The sequence below is a fragment of the Elephantulus edwardii genome, unplaced genomic scaffold, assembly GCF_000299155.1.
Source record: "Elephantulus edwardii isolate Elephantulus edwardi_28Jun2011 unplaced genomic scaffold, EleEdw1.0 scaffold00006, whole genome shotgun sequence".
Classification (NCBI taxonomy): Eukaryota; Metazoa; Chordata; class Mammalia; order Macroscelidea; family Macroscelididae; genus Elephantulus; species Elephantulus edwardii.
Window position 1 is genome coordinate 29,423,774 of NW_006399756.1, and position 20,545 is coordinate 29,444,318.

The 20,545-nt window shown below is 49.3% G+C and overlaps 2 protein-coding genes across 3 annotated transcripts in view; one reads left to right on the forward strand and one right to left on the reverse strand.

Annotated features, from left to right (window-relative positions):
- DPCD (deleted in primary ciliary dyskinesia homolog (mouse)) overlaps positions 1-2,780 on the reverse strand; it is a 23,340-nt gene extending 20,560 nt beyond the window's left edge. The window contains 3 exon segments of the mRNA XM_006903676.1: positions 2,265-2,379; positions 2,382-2,441; positions 2,565-2,780. Of these exon segments, the coding sequence (XP_006903738.1) occupies positions 2,265-2,379; positions 2,382-2,441; positions 2,565-2,780 (391 nt within the window).
- A 2,975-nt stretch (positions 2,781-5,755) lies between these two features.
- On the forward strand, positions 5,756-13,625 carry POLL (polymerase (DNA directed), lambda). Of its 2 annotated transcripts, none has more exons than XM_006880010.1 (8): positions 5,756-5,870; positions 6,606-6,900; positions 7,055-7,211; positions 7,593-7,910; positions 9,266-9,439; positions 10,417-10,545; positions 12,665-12,833; positions 13,261-13,625. In XM_006880010.1, exons 1-8 carry the CDS (start codon positions 5,756-5,758, stop codon positions 13,623-13,625), a joined length of 1,722 nt encoding a protein of 573 aa, XP_006880072.1. The 2 variants fall into 2 exon arrangements, with proteins under 2 accessions (XP_006880072.1, XP_006880073.1); XM_006880011.1 differs by having other exon boundaries at positions 7,593-7,634.
- Positions 13,626-20,545: the final 6,920 nt, after the last annotated feature.

Here is a 20,545-nt window from a genome sequence, read left to right on the forward strand (position 1 = left end):
AGAGTGTTGAATATACCATGGACTGCTAGGAGAACAAACAGGTTTGTCCTGGAGAGGGTGAAGCCAGAGTGCTCCTTGGAGTCAAGGATTCTAAAGCTTCATCGTCTGACATATTTTGGGCCTGTTGCAAGGAGGGACTGGTCCTTGGAGAGGAACATCATGCTTGGGAGAATGGAGATGTGGAGCAGGAGAGGAAGACCCTCGATGAGATGGATCCATTCTGTGATAGAGTGGTGGGAATGAGTATGTTCGAGATGGTGGGATTGGCACAGGATAGAACGGCGTTTAGGGCTCTTGTACATAGGGTCGCTACGAGTTGCAAGCGACTCGATGGCACATAACATAACAATGGTGCTTCTATGGAACTATGGTGTTGAAGAAGAGTGCTCTTTGGAGGCAAAGATGGAAAAGCTTCATCTCTTACACTTTGGGCAAGTTGCTGAAAGTTATTTTTTGCAAAGGGATATCATGTTTGGAAAGGTGGAGGGTAAGTGAAAAAGACCCCAGCGAGACAGACAGACATGGTAACTGCAGTAACAGACCAAAGTGTGTCAGAAATGATGAGGATGGCATAGGATAGGACAGGGTATAGCTCTGCTTTTCTTAGGGTCACTATGAATCATATTTGATGGCATGTAACAACCACAGTTAACAGTCTGGTCTCATCAAACATTCTGTTGCCATATACTTTCACATCTCCTGTAACTTTACACATGGTTCGTTCTTCCTAGAGTTCCTCTCTTTTCTACTTAACAGCAAACTCACCCACTGCGGTCCACTCAGTTCTTACAGTTGACGCTTTAGGGTAGAGACCTCCTTCACGAGGTTTCTGAGACTGTCTATCAGGAAGTCTACATTAGGAGGGCAGGCTGCCTCATTTTTCACCCATGAAGCAGATGATGGGTTTGAATAAACTAATCTTTGAGTTAGTGGCCCAGCACTTTAATCACTGTACCGCCAAGCCTTCTCCCACTTAGCGAACAGGTATTAATTCTTCCAAAATAAAACTCGATCTCAAAGCCTCGGGTTTCTGAGGCGCGAAACTGCAAGAGGAGGCACGTGCCCGTCTTTTGCAGAGCTGCTTGCTGATTCAAACAGCCACAGATTCTCAGTTCTGAGTTAGCAATACAACTCTCCGCAGACTAGGCCTATGTCACTTCTCCTGTTAGTTCATCCTCCAAAAATATTTCCACCTTTGTGCTCCCTGAACATTTTACACAAGAACCTCACCTCTATTTAATACACAATGCTATGGCAAGAAGCTGCGCTGCAATCCAGAGGCCACTAGATGCTCTGCAGGAGGCGGGGCAATCTCCTCTCATGTGATTAAATGCCTCTGGCAAACCCACTGAAGGGTCAGCTTTGGGTCCGTTCAGACTCTATGGTAGACAACAACACCACCCTCAGCACCACCACCAATGCCTCATGCCTAGAACAACATGCCTTTTACTATCTGATCTAGTAGTGATCTCTTCACAGAGGATCAAACCTACTGCCAGTGAGCTGATTCTGCCTCACAGTGACCCTCCATCAGGCATCCAAAGCTGCAAATCTTTACAGAAGGAGAATGCCCATCTTTCTCCCTCATAGCAGCTGGTGGATTCAAATTACTATCCTTTAGGTTAGCAGCCCTATACACGTATGCTTTGAACAGAAGAGAAGCTGCCTATGTATTTCTCGAAATTACTAAGCATCTAACACAACAATACAGCGGGAAAGACTCTCAGAGTTAACAGAGATGGCCCAGCCCCCTAATTTACAGATGAGAAAAGTGAAGTATAAACAAGTAAAAACTTGGATCAGTAGAATCAGAACTGAGGTCCAGTCTCCCACCGCTCCATGGCATTAGGCCATCTTCTGCAAAATTACGGCTCACGAGATCCCCAGACCCTGTTGAACGACGGCCAAGGGAGCTGGTCTGAAACCGTGGCTTTTAGTTTCCTCGTCTTTAAACACTGGGTGGTATATTATTAGGTTCTCAGGACAGCGGTTGAAGATCAAAGGACAATGAAACGGAAAATACCTTACATATTAGAAACAGACCTCAGAGCAGGGTGAGTTTGCGTAGGGGAAACTATAGCGTATACAGAGACGTCTGGGCCATTCACATCATTTCTCGGGGGCCTCAGTTTACTCATCTGTAAAGGAGGGACCTGGACGAGCTGACGGCTGCGGGCCTTCGGCTCTGCCATCCAAGCTCCGAAGCCTTCCCCGCAGAGGGCGAGAGCAGGCAGGAAAGGTCTGTCTGCGGGGCCTCCAGTTACCGTCCTGCAGCAGCGCCGTCTTCTCCGCAGCCCGGAGACTCTCCAACCATCCCGTCACCGCCATCTTTCCACCGCTCCACGATGCGACCAGCTGATGCCATGGCAACCGCTCTGCTCAGGATCATTTCCGGATAACCCGGAAGTGTTCGTGGCAGTTGCCCTCTCCCCACCCCACCCCTATTTCTTTCGTCGACTCTGATTGGCTGCCGGGTGTTCCCGCCCTCCCCGCGAAGACCAGACAGAAGACGACCCCATCCGAGAGGTCCAGGGAGGACGAGGCGCTCGGGGCGCAGTTGGCACGTGTGCATCCCCCTCGGAGCCCCAGCTGGGAAGCCGCGCCTGCTGAGCAAGTAGCGGCTGCGCTGCACCTGCCGGAGCCATCTCCACCCCCAGCTGTGAGACCGAGGTCCCCCTACACTCGGAGGGCGCCCCACACCTGCAGCCGTGTCTCACCTCCCCGCAGCTGTGCCGCTGAGCACCCCCATGTCGGGAGACCGAGCACCAGGGCAGGTGCATGGCGTAGCCACAAAATCTCCGTCTCCTAGTTTTTCCTCCTCTGTAGTGGGTGCGTTGAAAGTGGAGAAAAATAAGGTGGGTTTTTACGTGTAGGTTCCCTCCAGTTTCCACTTTCTGGGGAGGGCAAGTCCTTCGTGAAGTTATACCCCCATTTCCCAGTCCAGCAACCCCTTTTGGTGAAAGCTCTGGGGAAGTGAATTGCAGGAAGAGCAGGCACTGCACCGAATGTTTAGAGCAGCCCATAAGAGGTGTGATAATTCCCTCCTACCCTTCAAAAGGGAACTCTGGTGGTCTAGTGCCAACCTAATCGCAGGCGGGCGGTTCGATTCCACTAGCCGCTGTGCTATTGGAGATTTACTGACTGTGAAAACCCCCACAGGGTCAACTTTGAGTCGGTTCCGACTCCAGGCAATGGGTAGTAGGTAGTAGTACCTGTCGTTGTGGGTCTTCTGTTTGACATCGACTCCCTCCAACAGGTTTTCAGAGGCTGTAAATCACATAGAAGGAGATTGCCCACTTTTCTCTTGGAGCAGCTGGTGGATTTGAACCACATGCCTTGCGGTTGGCAACATAGCCCCTTACCTCTAGGCCACCAGAGCTCCCTAGTAATAGTTGCTATAGGTATTAGGTGTCGTGGAGTCCAGTATGACTCACAGCGACCCTATGAACAACAGATCCAAACCTTGTCCTATCCTGTACCGTCCTCATCATGAGCCCATTGCTGCAGTCACTGTCAGTCCATCTCATTGGGATCTTACTCTCTTTCAGTGACCCTGTCTCTACTTTTCCAAGGTGATGTCCCTTTTTAAAGGAGTGGTCTTTCCTAAGAACATGCCCAAAGTATGTGACTTTCAACTTTGTCATCTTTGCCTCCAAGGAGCACTCTGGCTTCCCTTTCTCCAAGATATATCTGTTTGTTCTTTTGGCCGTCCATGGGATGTTCAGCACTGTCCTCCAACACCACAGCTCAAAGGCATCACTTCTTTTCTGATCACTTCTTATTCATTATCCTGCTCTTAGATGCATAGCAACTGACTGAACAGACCATGGCCTTAATCAGGCATATCTTAGTCTTCAAACTAATAATACGCTCCATAATAATTTGGAGAGGTCCCTGACTGCATACTTTTCCGTTACAATACATCTCTTGATCTCCTAATTGCTGGTACCAAGGGTGCTGATTGTGAATCCAAGTAAGATAAAATTATTGACAGTCTTTTCTTCATCTGTTATGATATTGCCTATCAGACCAGTGGTGAGAAATTTTATTTTCTTGACATTGAGATATAATCCTTATTTTTTTAAATTTTTTTATTTTATTTTAATTTTTTGTGTGTGTACGGTCAAATCAGATCTGACTGGTACAGGAGGAGATTGCCCCCCCCTTCTCCGGCACAGCATCTGGTGGATTCGAACCACATATCTCTGGGATTGCAGTGCAGCTTCTTGACACTAGGCCACCAGAGCTCCCCAAGATATAATCCTTATTGAAGGCATTAGTCTTTGATCCTCTGCAGCACGCGCTTCAAGGGCTTACTTTTTAGCAGGCAATGTTGTGTCATCTATATAAGGTAGGTTGTTAATGAGTCTTCCTCAGGTCCTGATCTTACATCCTTCTTCATAAATTCCAACTTCTCAAATAATTTGCCCAGCATACAGATAAAATAGATTGTAGAGGAAGGCTAGAACCCTGGCACCCACCTTTCTTAATTTTAAACCATGTGTCCCCTTTGCTTTGTTTGCAAAATAGTCTTTTGGTCTAGGTGTAGGTTTCCATGAGCACAATTAAGTGTTCGGAGATTCCTGGTCTTCTCGATGTTAGCCATAGTTAGTTATGATCCATACAGTTAAAAGCCTTTGCATAGTCAATTAGACACAAATAGACGTTCTTCTGGTATTCTCTGCTTTCAGCCTGCATCCATCTGACATCAGCAGTGATATCCCTAGTGCCACGACTTATTCTAAACCCTACTTGGACTTCTGGCAGTTCTCTATGTACTGTTCTATCCATTTTTTTAATAATTTCAGAAATACTCTATTTGCATGTGTTATTCATGATATTGTTCAAAAATTTCCACATTCTATTGAATCACATTTCTTGGGAATGGGAACAGATATGGATCTCTTCCACTCATTTGGCGAGGCAGCTGTCCTCCAATTTCCTGGCATCACTGGTGAGCACATCCAGGGTTGCATCTGCTTTATGAAACACGTCAACTGCTATCTCAACAATTCCTAGGACCTTATTCTTTGCCAATGCCTTTAGTGCAGCTTGAACATCTTCCTTCATTACCATCAGTTCTTGAGTATATAATACTTCCCAAAATATTTCTGTGTTGGCTAACTCTTTTTTGGTATGGGGATTCTGTGTATTCCCTTCCTCTTCTGATTCTTCTTAGATCATTCAGGATTTTGCTCATAGCATCTCTCAGTATTGCAACTCTAGGCTTGAATTTGTCTTCAGTTTGTTCAGCATGAGAAATGATGAACGAATTCTTCCCCTTTTATTCTCAAATTCCAGCTCTTTGCACATTCAGTTAATAATACTTTGCTTTGTCTTCTTGAGCTGCCCTTTGAAGTCTTCTATTCCCCTCTTCTACTTCAATACCTCTTTCCTTTGTTTTTGTTTCTTGACGCTCTAGTACAATTTTCACAATCTCTTCTGACATCCATTTTGGTTTTGTCTTTCCCTCTGACTTCGTAATGACCTTTTGTTCTGTAGGAATTCCCCTCAAGAGTCTTTCATTAGCCTCAGTCTTCCCCATACCCTTTCTCCACTCTTTCTAAAACTTGTGTTGGGCAACACTAAGGCATCAGTCCTGGGAACTGAACTGCTGCCCCCAAGGTCTGGCTACTAAAGACCCCACCTCCATCAGCAAAGGGATTTTTCTTTGGGGGTGTTGTTTCTGAGTTTCCTTCCACATGACAGCTGCCCTAATACACCAGCAGAAAAGCCAGGATTCAGCCATACTTCCATGGACCCCAGGGGCATCCTGAAGGCTTTTCCTAAACGGAAGAAAATTAATGCCAATCCGTCATCAAAAGTACTTGCAAAAATTCCCAAGAAGGAAGATGGAGAAGCAGCAGGAGGTGAGCTGACCCACTCCCAGAACTGTCATGTACCTGAACTCACACCTGTTAACCTACATTATTCATACTCAGAATCAAGTCTGGGAGCTAATTCTTGTCTGTTCAGGATCTGCAAGTCAGTATGCACCTGCCTCTCACCATGTTTGCTCCTCGATCTCTAATATATTATCTTCTACCCCACATCTAGGCCTCCATCAGTCAGATTTCTCAGGAAATGGCTCTCAGAAACCTTTGCTCTCCTGGAGTTTAACTGAGAGCAGAAATACCACTGAAATCCCCAGGGTTACAAGTGTTTTAACTATCAAATTGACAAATAATAAGTGGCATAAGTGTGCATGAGTCTAAGAGAATGGAGATCTGTGAAATATAAGAGCTATAAAAGGAAGAAACAGGGCTGCTTTGTTCCTGGTAGAGTCAGTATGAAGAAATGATAAAAGTAGATTCTAAACCGCAGTTCTGAAAAGGGAGAAAAGAGGCAATCAGACATGTGTTTATGGGAACTCTATACTCTGATAGACGCTATTCTGAGTGTTAAGTTATAGCAGAGAACAGTCCGTATAAACAGCCTTTGCCCTTTACACACAGATTATGACCCACAAGCTTGAGGTGGGATCTTCAGAAGACACTGTCTAGAAGGAAGGAAAAATGACTCGGGGGCGGGGGAGGGAACTGTAAAAAGTTCATTCAGATCATATCTCAAAGCCCTGACAATATGCGCCTGAATGTTCCTTCCAGAGTGGCTGAGCGCCCTTCGGGCCCATATTGTACCCACTGGCATTGGGCGAGCCCGGGCTGAACTCTTTGAGAAGCAAATTGTCCAGCATGGTGGTCAGATATGCTCTGCCCAGGCCACAGGGGTCACTCACATTGTGGTGGATGAAGGCATGGACTGTGAGCGGGCTCTCCGTCTCCTTAAACTGGCCCAGCTGCCTCCAGGTGCCCAGCTGGTGAAGTCTGCCTGGCTAAGCTTGTGCCTTCAGGAGAGAAGGCTGGTGGACACAGCAGGATTCAGCATATTCATCCCTGACAGGTAGGCTGGACCAGTCTTTCCTCAGATGGTTTCTGACAACATCTTGAATTAACTGTCATTGTCTTAATTAGACATACTGAGAAACCAAGAGTTTAGAGAGGAGAGGTAATATAAGACCTATCATTTCCCAACCGCCTAACTACTGTTCCTCCAGGTACCTGGACCAGCCGCAACCAAGCAAGGCCAGCCAAGACTCTTCTGCTCCTCTTGATTCCCATGCAGCTGTCCTCAGAACACCCTTCTCTCATCCTTCTGCCAGACCTGTATCTCCTCTTCGAAAGGCAGAAGAAGCCCCAAGCACTCGAACCGAGGTCAGGAGCCCCCTAGCTCCGACAGGTCCCTTTCTTACCCCCGCCCCCTGCCCAGCCAAACGAAAGAAAGGGGAAGAATCTGGTGGTTGTACACAAGGTCCCAGGCCAGTAAGAGAGGAAAGCTTCCTTTATTATGAAGCCATATAGCAATTCCTGTCACGGTCACTCCTGCTTTTGCGCATTCCATACCCATCATATACCCTGGGGATCTTGGGCATAGGCATTGAGGGGCCAAGTTGGCCCCACATTTAGATTATGCAGAAACATCACCTTCATTCTTGGACAACTCTCAGTCTCACTAGGAGACTCAGCCCCTACCTTCAAAGACCTCTCTTCTTGGAAGGCGGGAATTTATTGTGCATTCTCTTGTCATAGCTCAAGCTCGGCTCTGATGATGAAACCAGCGATGGAGAAGAGACCCAGGTTAGTGCAGCTGATCTGGAATGCCTGATCAGTGGCCACTATCCCACCCACCTTGAGCAAGATGGTGAGCCCAGCCCTGCCCCTGAGACCCTGGATAAGTGGGTCTGTGCACAGCCTTCAAGCCAGAAAGCAACCAACCACAATCCCCACATCACAGAGAAGCTGGAAGTGCTGGCCAAAGCCTACAGTGTTCAAGGAGACAAGTGGAGGGCCCTGGGCTATGCCAAAGCCATCAATGCCCTCAAGAGCTTCCACAAGCCTGTCACTTCTTACCAGGTACTAGGGGTTGGTGGCAGCACTAGTCACAAATGGGGATCTGATGTAGGAATTTAAATTATTTGATGTCACAGATAACTTGGAAGCAGGAGTGGCATCCACTTCCTAAATAACATGCCTCCAGAATCCCTATGAACCTTGATAAATATTGATAGTTGTAGAGGGGCTTCAGGCCTTTCGCTCATAGGGTCGCTATGAGTGAGTCGTGCTCGACTCAAAAGCAATCAACAACAATAACAATAAGGATAACTAGTAAAAGTGTATGGGGACTTGAGGCGAAGGGGTGGGAGCAGAGGAATGAGGAGGGGCAGGAAGGAAATCATAGGGTCACACAATTTGGTAGGGGGGGGCCAAAGGAAATGGGAAAAATATGATGGGGACCTGAAAAGATGAGGTAATAGTGGGCATAATTCAATGGAGAGTAAGTTTATAAAACAACATATGGGAATGATTGTATGAAACAATATAAATGAATGAAAGTGTAAAACACAATGTATATGAATTTTGTACACAAATTTATATCTGGGATTTGCACAAAACCAAAAAAAATGGGGTTATTGATGAGTACTTAGAGATTTGCTATACTGTTCGTTTAGATTGATTCTGGAAGCCTGCAGGCCTTTTGGTTTGAATACTATGTCCAGGCATTTATTTTAGGCAAGTTACTGAAACCCTCTGACCATGTATTTAAAAAATGCATTTATCACCCCACTTGTCCATTCCGGATGCCAAGGACAGGGAAGGTGCAGGCCAGTGCTCTGTCTTGGGGCAGGAATGTGTTTCATTCACCTAAACTCGTTTTTATTGCTCTCCTGTGACTGGGGAGAGGAGGCGGGTCTTGATCTCTTTTTTAGAACTCCGTTTTGTCTGTTTCCATGCTGCGGTTGCATTTCTATTTTCTATGAATGAGTCTGCATTCAATTAAAGATACAACCAGACACACACACAAAAAAATGCATTTAAAAAAAAGGACTAAGAGTAGTAACGAACTCCAGTGTTCTTAGGAAGATTTAAGTGAGATGATGCATGTAAAGCTCTTTAGCACAAAACTGAAGCACAGTTAGCCCCAGTAAAGCTGCTCTTGTTGCTCTGATGTTGACAACAATGACTTAGATCATTATTTCACTGTTCCTGTTGCTCATCTCCATTCCTTTGGGAACCAAGAGCCGAATTGCCCAGTCCGAGCCCGATTTCCATCCAGAATTGTACTTCTTCATCTGGATGTGTTTCTGCATTTGTTAGCCAGTTGGACTGACCTTTTTGTCTTCTATTCCAGGAAGGACCTTCCCTCCTGCTGCCTCCGCACCTTCCATCTCCTTACTCGTCTCTCTTGTCTCTGCCTCCTGCTCTTCTAGGAAGCCTGCAGTATTCCTGGGATTGGGAAGCGAATGGCTGAGAAGGTTGTAGAGATCCTGGAAAGCGGGCATCTACGGAAGCTGGACCATATCAGCGAGAGTGTACCTGTCTTAGAGCTTTTCTCCAACATCTGGGGAGTTGGAACCAAGACCGCCCAGATGTGGTACCATCAGGTCTCACCCTAGCCAGCTTCCATTTCCATTTTCTGCATCTCAGAGCTCTTATTTCACAGTTCCTTACATCTGTGCTCTGATGGGAATGAACCTAGACCAGTACTCGCAGAATCTTCTCTCCTGCCTCCCAAGAACAGCCCTGTTGTTTGGTGTCATTGGGACTTTAATCTGTAATGTGGTCGGGGACTAAAAAGTATGCTCCTCTGTCCCTCAGACCAGCAAGGGCTTCCCTGAGGAAATCAGTCCTTAAGGCTGAGTGCCAGGGACAGAGGTTTTGGGCATGATGATGCTCACAGTCATTTAGGGGCCTGATAACAAAGTGCATGCCCACCCATAGACGCAAGGATTCAGAAGCTAAGAGGGAGCCCACAAACCAGTATTTAGGATTCTGGGATATCTTCCCCTTGCTCTTCCAGAGTTGCAGAGACAATAAATCTAAGTCCTGCTAGGATTAGTCCTGCCTTCAGGCTTCATGAGAGTTTAGGGAAGGGGGAATGAAGATGCCCTCTCTGTGTGTGTCTGTCTGTCTTCACTCAGCCTCTTCATCAGTACTGGATGCTCACAGCCTCTCATGTGGCTTCTTTCCCGGTGTGTGTGTCTCCTCATCGTCAGTACCGAATACCTATAGCCTCCCAGTCTGGATTCTCTCCCTGCTGGGTGTGTGGGTGTTCACTCAGCCTCAGAGATAGAGAGTGAATGTGCATGTGAGAGGGGTGGGTATGTGTATTCACTGGGCCACAGGGGGTGTGTATGATGTATGTGTGTGTGTGATGTGTGTGTGGGTGTGTGTGGGTGTGTTTCCTCATCATCAGTACTGGATGCCTATAGCCTCCCAATCTGACTTCTCTCCCAGCTGGGTGTATGGGTGTTCACTTAGCCTGAGAGAAAGAGAGAGAGTGAGTTTGTGTGTGTGTATTCACTCGGCCTCGCCGCTAGTACTGGATGCTCATAGCCTCCCCATCTGGCTTCTTTCCCAGGGTTTCCGGAGCCTGGAAGACATCCGCAGCCAAGTCTCCCTGACCACTCAACAGGCCATTGGCCTGAAGTATTATGATGACTTCCTGGAACGCATGCCCAGGGAGGAGGCTACAGAGATCCAGCAAACAGTAAGCAGGTGTCCTGTGGCAGTGAGAAGAGCCAGGCTCTGCTAAAAGGTCAGGGCCTGGCTTGAAGCCAAGAATCCCTGCTCCCTCAACTGGGAGCCCAGCAGGCAGAGGAAGCAGTGGGTCAACCAGGGTTGGAGCCTCTGAGGGGAAAGCAAGGAGAGGGGGAAGCTGTGGGCCCAGAGGAGGGAATGAATGGTTCAGGGCAGCTGCAGCAGTGCTTGTCTGGATTAGGGTTCTCAGAAGTCAGGCAGAGTTAGGATGAGTTAGATATTGAGTGGTGTCAAGACTGGGCTGATACAAGGACTAGATTAGAGGCAGATTGTGTTCAAAATTGCTTCAGGATATTGGGGTTTGAACCAGGATGTGATAGGAAGCACTGATGGTCTAGTGGTAAGATGCTGCTTTCCAATCCTGAAGGCAGCTGGTTCAAATCCACTAGCTGCTCCATGGGATAAGGATGGGCAGACTCCCCGTGTGATTTCCTCTCATGCAATTTACTGCCTCTGAAAACCTGCTGGAGGGTCAGTTGTGGATCCATTCCGACTCAATGGCACAGAACAACAAAAACGTGTAAGGATAGATGAGGGCAGAGGTTCTTAACTTTGTCACCAGTTTCTTTGAGGACCTGGTGAAAACTTTGCCTTTTTCCTTTCACGAATGCACACGTGTGCAAAGTTTTGTGTCTTTTTCAGGAGGTGTGTGGACTTCCTGAAATCCCCCCAAGGCTAAATAAACCCCTGCCCTTCAGGCTTTGGCTTTGAGTGGGGGATTCGAGTTAGGTTTGGGGTTAGAGGAAAGGCAGATCAAGAGTTAGTTAGACCTGTGTTAGTTCAGGGTTTTTAGTGTTGGTTGCTTTTTAAGTAATATCTGTAGTTATTTTAGAAAAAAGGTTGACTAAGGTTAGAGTTTTGTTTTGAGTTGGGTTAGGGAGATACACCATTTGTTCTCTGGCCTTTGGGATTGGGGGCTGATTGCTCCAGGCAGGCTTGCTCACTTAGCCTCGGATTCACTCAGGGTTAGGAGAGTCCTAGTCCCAGTTTACTTGAAATCGGCCTCTACTTTCACAGGATTGAGGCCAAGGCAGATGAACACTAAGGGCCCTTTATCCACCCATCACCCAGCCTTGGTGCTGATGATGACACTGTCACTCAGCCATGGTGTCCGGGCACAAAGAATGCCCCAGCCAGCCCCCACACCATTGGAACAGAAGTGGCTTCCCACCTGGCCTCCTGCTCCCCTATTCAGGGCCTCAGCTTTAAGAGTTTTGATGGGATTACTTATTCTCCTCTTGGGGAGTTGTAGAAGAGAGTGAAGGGATTAGAAGAGCCTGCCTGTCAGGAGAATTGAGGTGTCCTAGTTGTGAGTATCCAGGGCCCCAGAAATCTTGGCGTCCTGGGGCAGAGGCTGGGAGGCCATCTGCATATGAAAAGCCACAGTGTCTCTGGGGTGGAAGCTAATGGGCTTATCACCTCTCAGTGAGGGATGATCCCTGAGCTGACAACCCCCTGCTCTGGGCTCCCTCTCTCCTCCATTCCTCCTGGCGTGAGCACAGGTCTGAATTGGAATTACAGATTGTGTGCTTCTTTGCTTGCTTTTCTCACAGGTTCAGCTAGATTTCTGTGTTGCATTTCCCCCAGGCCAGGGCCCAGGGCACCCTGCCTGCCACCTGCTCAGGCCACTAGCCCCAGCTCACACATTCTGCCTTCAGCTCCAAATCCATGGATGCCTGCAGCTGCTGTATCCTCAGCAAGAGTGCTAAGTGCAGGCCTTTGACCTGGGAGAGTTTCACAGATCAGTAGGGGAATCATCTGTGTTTCTCCTCAGAATCCAGTGGCTATCTTCTTCTGTCTCCTTTCAGCTCTCTCTCCTGTGGGGTCAGCACTTTTTCTTCCTCTTCTGCCATAGTGTGAAGCTTAAGAAAGTTCTCAGGAGGATGCACTGGTTTCTTTCCCTGAGGCTCATCCCCTCAGACTGATCCCACAGGCAGGGATTGGCTTAAATCATAAACTGGGAATTTGGGCCCTTGGATCAGGGAAAGGCCTCTTGCTGCCTCTGGAGAGGAACCGCTTGCACGGCCTGTAGCCTATGGTCCGCTTACCCACTCACCTTTCTTTCTCAGGTTCGAGAATCAGCCCAAGCCCTCAACCCTGGGCTTCTATGTGTAGCATGTGGCTCATACCGGCGGGGGAAGGCCACCTGTGGTGATGTGGATGTGCTGGTCACTCACCCAGATGGCTGCTCCCACCGAGGTGTCTTCAGTCAGCTTCTTGACAGCCTCCGGCAACAAGGTATAGGCTCTGTCTGGGTGAGCAAGTTGGTAGGGACCAGGGCAGGGCTGGGGACTACTCCTCCCCTGGAAGGAAGACCTTTGAGTTACAGTTCCTAGGCAGGAAGCAGAGGCAGGGATGATGGTATTCTTTGCTTTGTAAGGATACCATCTCTCTCTTGTGGCCAGAGCCACTTCGAGGTGAAATAGCACCTCACCCCACACAGTGCCTGCAGGTTGAGTTTTCTGGCCTTTCTAGACTGTGGGAGGTGAGGAGGAATTACTGTTTTACAGAGGAAGAAACAGGCCCGGAGTGGGCAAGATCACCTGGTGGAGCGTTGTGTAAGCATTGTGTGGAGATAGAGAAGCAGGACTATGGGAGACCTGGGAGGACAGGACGGAGCAGGGCCTGGCCCCTGCCCTCCCAGCAGCCCCCTCTGTTATGCCAGGGTTCCTGACAGATGACTTGGTGAGCCAGGAGGATAATGGCCAGCAGCAGAAGTACCTGGGTGTGTGTCAGCTCCCAGGGCCCGGCCGGAGGCACCGGCGACTGGACATCATCGTTGTGCCCTTCAGTGAGTTCGCCTGCGCCCTACTCTACTTCACCGGCTCTGCCCACTTCAACCGCTCCATGCGGGCCCTGGCCAAGACCAAGGGCATGAGCTTGTCAGAGCACGCACTCAGCACCGCCGTGGTCCGGGACACACAGGGCCTCAAAGTGGGGCCTGGCCAGGTGCTCCCCACCCCGTCTGAAAAGGATGTCTTCAGGCTCCTAGGCCTCCCCTATCGAGAACCAGCTGAGCGGGACTGGTGACTCATGGCTGGGGCGTGCTGGGCCAGCTGCCTGACTCACATACCATCCGATCTCCGTTCCTGCCTCAACTGAATGATCCTTGCTACTTCAGCCACCCATTGTCCTCATTGAGCCCCAAAACCCCAGGGTCCCCTCAGCCCTGTCCCAGACAGGTTGCTGGCCCTGCTACCTCACCACGGGCTCAGAGAGAGTTTTGCTCATTGTCCCTTGCTAAGCAAAGAAGGGGCAGATGGCTGCTTTGAAGCCCAGCGTCCTGTGCCAAAGACCCAGGCCTCCTCCCCTCAGGAGAAGGTCTAGTTGCTGGTTGGGACAGATAGGGGGGAGGCTGCAGGAGGAGACGAAAGCAGCTGTGGCCTCAGCATCACCCAGGACCCTCCGGAGTAGAAGAATGAACAGTTCCACGTGTACTCTCTTGACCCATCCCACTTCCTGTGCAGCTGGAGGTGCCGGCAAGGGGATTCCCAGGCTGGGTGAGGACAGCATTGAAGGCCCTGGAGCCCAGTAAAGTGCATTTGACATTCAACCTGTCTGGTGTCTGAGCTGTTAGAATTCCTGCCACCCTCTTCCTGCCCAGGCAGGTGGATGGGAGCCGAGTGGGGGATCCAGAAGGACTGCGTGAACTGTCCCCCAAGTGGGCAAAGGCTGCACTGGCTCCTGAGCTCAGGAGTGCGGCCAGGGTGAACGTCCACAGGAGAGTTCCAGGGACAGACATTCATGCCTCTCTGCCCACCTATGAAGGAATTGGGGGCATATATGTTATGTGTTGTGCTGCTAACAGAAAGGCTAATGTTTGAATCCACCCAGATGCTTCTCAGTGGAAAGATGGGCTGAACGGTTACAGGATTTAAACATGAGAAGATCAAAACTGTCCCTCCCTGAGACCTTTGTTGTTGCCCTTGCACTTTGGAAACTAGTGAATGTAGTATTAGAAAATGCATAAATCATGGTCTTTACAACCCTTTTCTACCCATGAATATAATTTGTTTAGTGTAGGAGATGCGTAAGTTACAGTTTGTGGGACCAGGAGGAGCTGGGGGACAAGGGTGGAAGACGGCCATCATTGTGTCAAGAATGGTGAGCACAGAGGAAGGAGAAAGAGAGATCAGCAGAGAAGCCCCAGGATGTGAGATTTGGAGGTGAAGAGGGGTGCAGGCCTCAGGTGGAGCTCAGACTTTGTGCTGGTTTGGTGCTGATGCCAGAGCATGTCTCCCCCAGGAACGTGCTTTTGTCTGGCCGCTGTCAGGGCATTCTGCAGCTTGAGATTCGGAAGTTCAAGCAATGACTCTTTGCCTGTTGGGGCCTGCTGAGGTAGGAGCAAAAGCTCATGGTTTTGGGGGACCCCTTTGATAACTTCACACCTACCAGAGCCACAGAAAGACCCCAAAATCTGTGTAGGGGGCAGCCACTCTGTCAGGTGCTTCTACATCCATGGAAACCTAGTTACCAGGGTCTGCAGAGGCTGAGGGGCACTGAAGGAAGTCCTGCACCCCTGGCTGTTAGAGTGCTTTCGGCTCCTCCTTAAGGGCTTTGCCAGTTTCACTCTGGCCTGGTCCCTGCTAGGGCCAGAATAAACAAGTCCAGAGATGGTATGTCCAGGCTCAAATGTGAATGTTGTTTCTCCCTTTCGTTTCCCGCCTTTAGGATGCAACAGGAGGATGGTGGTAGCTGAATCTGACCACTTCACCACATCAGAAAGGGGAACTTTCCCCATCATAATATCCATGTCAGCACATAGATGGCTGCTGGCTAGACATGCCACCACCCGTGCTCCTGCACCTATTTGCACCAATCACTGAGTTCAGTTTTCATTGTTGACTCACAGACTTTACTTACAGTTGTGGTACCAAAAGTAAGATTTATTAGGGAAATGGGTTGAAGAGTGAAAGAGGCAAAGAATATCTCACAATGCAAGTCTAGGTTTAGTGCACCAATCTCAAACCAGATTAAGAGCAAAACTCAATTCCTTAATTAGTAAAAGTATTGGTTTAATAAATAAATAAATAAATAAAAAGTATTGGTTTCCATTCAGCAAGCAAACTTTTTTTAGCTGTGGCCAGCACAAAAGAAGTCTCCAGTTACAGCTTACCACTGTCCTCACAGCAATAACTTTCTACATGTCCATCACTGTCATTGCCGGGGTCTTCCTCTCACCATGGTCTTGTTCCAGTCTCCCTCAAGTATTGCTGTCCAGCATGGGAAGCATTCTCTCTTACTCTAGCCCTACAACTATTGATTATTTGAATGACCGTGTATCTGTAGTTAAGGTAGCTGGAGACCAGAAGGGGCTAACGTAATAATGGCTAGAAAAACCACCTTTTAAACTAAAACCACACACCTCTATCTGGCTTGTTCAGCAGCCTCCAAGTTCAGAGGAACAGAGGCCAGTGGATAACTGGGTACCTGGCCAAGTCAACCCATTTCTACACAGAAAGTTCCCAGCATCTTAAATATGACTGTGAAACTAGGAGTCTGATCCCACTCCCCACCCCCGTGCTCCTGCTATTCACACCCTAATCTATCTTAACCCCAGGAGACTCATACCTCAGGACACCTCCTTGATAAAAGGAACAGGAAATCAAGAGATAAAGGGGGGAATCCCTACACCCTTCCAGAGGCCCATCCTAAAGCAATGTCCTCTTGGCTGCTGGAGCTGACTCAGGAGCCTAGGCGAAAAGCTACTGAGCTGAAAGCTGGTCGAGGAACTTCTGCATCCTGAGAAAAGCTTGAATGTAGGGGTTTCTGAGTCCAAATTATACAAGGAGGAGGGAGGGTTACAGGGTCTCTCTAGCCACTTCAGAGTCTGTGGTTCTAGGGAAGAAAGAGAAACTTAATTTCATGTTTGCCAAGTTCAAGGGTCCTGTCCAGCTACTGAGCACTCCACAGATCTGACCCTGGAAGGAAACAGGTCTCACAGGCTGCCTTCCTGTCCCCAGTCCACCCCTTCAACACCGTCCCAGAGCCGAGGACCCATGAATGTTAGGCCTTCCAAAGATGTGGATCCCTAGAAATAAAGAACCTTTCTCAGCTATAATTAGATGTGGAAGAAGAATGGTCAGAGATGTGTCATTGCTGGCTTTGGAAATGGAGAAAGGGGGTCACCAGCCAATGGATGCGGGCAACCTCTGTAAGTTGGAGAAGTCAAGAAAATGTCTTCTAGGGCTTCCAGGAAGGACCGCAGACCTGCTGACACCTTCATCTTAACCCAGTGAGTCTTGTGTCGGACTTGTGTTCGGTGCCATCGAGTTGAGTATAACTCATAGCAATCTCACGAACAACTGATCTGAACCCTATTCTTTGTCATCTTCACCATCTCTGATATACTTGAGCCCATTGCTGCAGTCACTGTGTCAATCCATCTCATTGGGGATCTTTCACTGACCCTCCACCTTTCCAGCATGATGTCCCTCTCCATGGAATAGTCTCTCCTAGCAACATGTCCCAAGTATGAGAGAGGAAGCATCACCATCCTGGCCTCCAGGAGCACTCTGGCTGCACTTCTCCCAAGACACACCTGTTTTCTCTTTTGGCAGTCCATGACATATCCATCGCTCTTCTCTAGCACGACAACCCAAAGGCATCAACTCTTCTATCATCCTTACTCATTGTCTAGCTCTCAGATGCATAGCAAGTGACTGAAATGACCATGGCCTGAATCAGGTCTTCAAACTGACATCATTGCTTTTCAGTATTTTAGAAAGGTCCCTGACAGACTTCCTCAGTGCAAGATGTCTCTTGATCTCCTGACTACTGGCATTAAGGATGTTGATCATGGATCTAAAGTAGGTGAAATCATTGACAGGCTTTAGATCTATAGAAGTATGAGGTAATACATATATGGGCTTTATAAGTCCCCAAGTTTGTGACAGTTTATTACCACAGCAATAGAAAACCAAAAGGCCCTTTGTGACTCTGATTTCCCCTTAAAGAGGGCAGTGGTAGTGGATGTGAGGAGGCCCTGCTGTGAGGCTGAGCATGTATTTGAAGGCAGGTGGGAGCAGGGGAGGAGGCCTGCAGGAAGGAGTGGGGTGGGAAGAGCCCTGGGTTCAGCCCTCAGACATTGTTCAGTCTGGGCCCCCATTCATTTCAGGTTTCCTTATGAGACTTTGTACCCAAGATTCAAGTCTTCTTCAGCTGCTCTGGCCCAGCCCTGCAAAGTCAGGCACCTCAACCACGGGGCCTGGGGTGATGATGTCCCTTTTCGCCCTAGACTTGTGTCGTAAGGGTGGCCAGACATGATCAAACCTTACTCCAAGGCTTTAACTGCCCTGAGGGGAGGGAATGAGTGTGGACACAGGACAAGGGCCTCCCAGAAAGTACTTGTCTTCAGATCTGTGTAAGCATGAGAGGGAGGGAGGAAGGAGGAAGTGAGGCTGCAAACCCATTTGTGTCTTATCCTGAGGGATACAGAAGCTCTGGATGGAAAATCCAGGCTCTTTATCCTGTGTCTCCAGGAAAATTGTTGAATTTTCACACCAAGGAATTCCTGCCTGCTCTTGTCTGAACAGGGGGTTGCATCTTGGGGAAAGCATGAATCTCCTCATCCACACTCCATTGTCACTTCGGATCGACCTCACAGGTACGCTGTTATAGAGATTTTCAGCTCCCCAACCTCTACAGACACAGTCAGGAGTGTGCCAGGACTGGGCCAGGCTCAGCCTCAAGACCTTTGACCCTCCAGTCTGGCCATCAACCAGCTCGTTTCCAAGACCCTTGAAGCCAATGGAAAGTCCTGCTTCTGAGCCTCAGAATGGAGCCCCTGAGGGTTGAAGTGTCAAATCCAGGGCAGGCCCCATTCCCACAATTCCACCTGAGATGTCAAGCAAATGCTGGCCTTCATGGGAGGTCAGAATAAGAGCTGAATGCCAGGGAAGATCTCAAAGAGCACCTGTGAAGCAGGTCCAAGCGCCCCCCCCCCCCCCCCCCAAGATGCAGAGGCCCAACGGTAGAGGGCCTGCTGGTGGGAGTACATCATGAAGAGGAGGCGTCACAGTATAGTTTGCTGTTTGAGTTGCTGTGGTGGGCCCTCTCCCTGCCCAGCCATGTGGCACCTTGGCCCTGCTGTGCTTGGCCTGGCCCGGCCTGAGCTGTCTCAGGGCCCTAACAGCTGAGGCGACACCTTCCTCTCAGCCCCTTTCTGGGCACCCCTTGGGCTTGGGGGTCACTTGGCTCAGCTGTCTCTGTACCTGTGTGTATCCTGGTACATGGCTGCATGCTCATTTATCTGTGTCTTCAGTGTACATTCTGGGCCCTGCAGAGGGATTTGGCTGATGTGATTAGGAACCTCGAATGAGATTTTGTCCCTGAGGACTTATGCGTGCTGAGGTGTGTCCGTGTCCCTTCTCCTCGGCTTGTGTGAACACCTTCCATGTTAAGGACTCAGGCAGGGCCTGGGGGCTGAGGGTGGGGTGTTGAGGATTCAAGTAAGGCCTGTAGGGGCGAGGAGGGATCCCCCGAAGGGCCCTGGGGGTGCTGGGCAGAGATTTGAGAAGGCAGTGGAGCCTGGCTGGACTCTGGGTCCCCGGTCCGCGGAGGCGGCCGCAGGGCGAGCTGCCTGCGTCAGCCTTGGGCGGTCATCAATAGCGTGCGGTTAATTAATTTGATGGGAACAGCAGGGACCGCCGTTTGCATTTAGTGAAGTTCCAGGAACTTCCAACCTCATCTTCATAATTGGCCTCATAAATTGTAAGAAAGAGAGAGATCAGCAAAGCGGGAGGGAGGAGGGACTGCCCGTCCGTCCTTATTTAATTTTATTGCTGAAATTCATCTTTTTAGCCTCCTCCGGAATCGGCTCTCCCTGCCGGATTTGCCTAATCATGATAAATTAATATTCATTTCCCCGCCTCTTCCCCCTGCTCCCGCGCTGTGGATGGAGGGGGGTGTTCTCCTCCCAGTTCCTCCTCCAGATCTTGGTGGGAGTCTGGCTGGTGGGGGCAGCTCTAAATGGGAGCCTGGATGCAGGAGAGAAGGCGGAGCCCGGGTGGGCTGGGCGGTGGAGCGGTGGAGCGCCTGGGAAAGGGATGCAGCTCTGATACCTGGTGTGTTGGGAATAGGGGCTGGGGCTCTGGGTGACAGGAGCGACTCTGAGGGTCCTGGATGCTGGAATCACCTTCCTCCACCCTGCCAGGGATGGGTGAAGGGGTGTGGGGGGGGGCAAGCAGAGGCCAAAAGTGGGGGAAAGGATGGACTTCGGAGGAGGGGTTGGAGGCTGGCTCCACCTCCCCCCCCCCCCCGCCCCCAGGAGATGCAGGTCCCTTGCCAGGGATAGATGCCGAAGGCCTCTGATGGGCAGAAGCAGCCTTCATCCTTCCTACAATCCAGCCCTGTCTGACCCTAACATACCTGTAAGTCCCTACTCATCTGGGCAGGTCCCTTCTGCAGGTGGAGGGGAATGTTGTGGGGAGGTTAATGGTCCTGTTTTCTGAGCAGGGAGGCCTCCATTGCCTCAAAGATCAGAACCAATCTCTCTCTTTCTCATACATCACACACACATACACACACCACCACCACCACCACCACCACCACCAACCACCACCACCATCATTATCTTATTCCATCACAATGCATGTGGGGACTTGGGTTGATTTGGGTTTTAACCAGCCTTCCACCCTATTACAAATGGGGAATTGAGGCAAGCTCTGGTGGCCTACTGGCAAGAAGCTGCACTGCAATCTCAGAGGTGAGCGGTTCGAAACCACCAGATGCTCTGCTGGAAGAAGGAGGGACAATCTCCTCCTGTACCAGTCAGATCCAATTTGACTGTACACACACACACACACACACACACACACACACACACACACACAAATAATAAAAGTAAAATAAAAAAAATAATTAAAAAAAGAGATATCCTTTTTGAAAAAAACAAAAAACAAATGGGGGATTGAGATTCAGAGATGTGACTGTTTCTATGTCTCACAGAG

Bases quoted from the DNA above. Each gene is read 5' to 3' on its own strand.
- POLL (XM_006880010.1), top strand. From the start codon at position 5,756: ATGGACCCCAGGGGCATCCTGAAGGCTTTTCCTAAACGGAAGAAAATT. The intron at 7,212-7,592 runs GTCAGGAGCCCC...TCATAGCTCAAG, and splicing joins CCCCAAGCACTCGAACCGAG to CTCGGCTCTGATGATGAAAC. The intron at 10,546-12,664 runs GTAAGCAGGTGT...TTTCTTTCTCAG, and splicing joins CTACAGAGATCCAGCAAACA to GTTCGAGAATCAGCCCAAGC.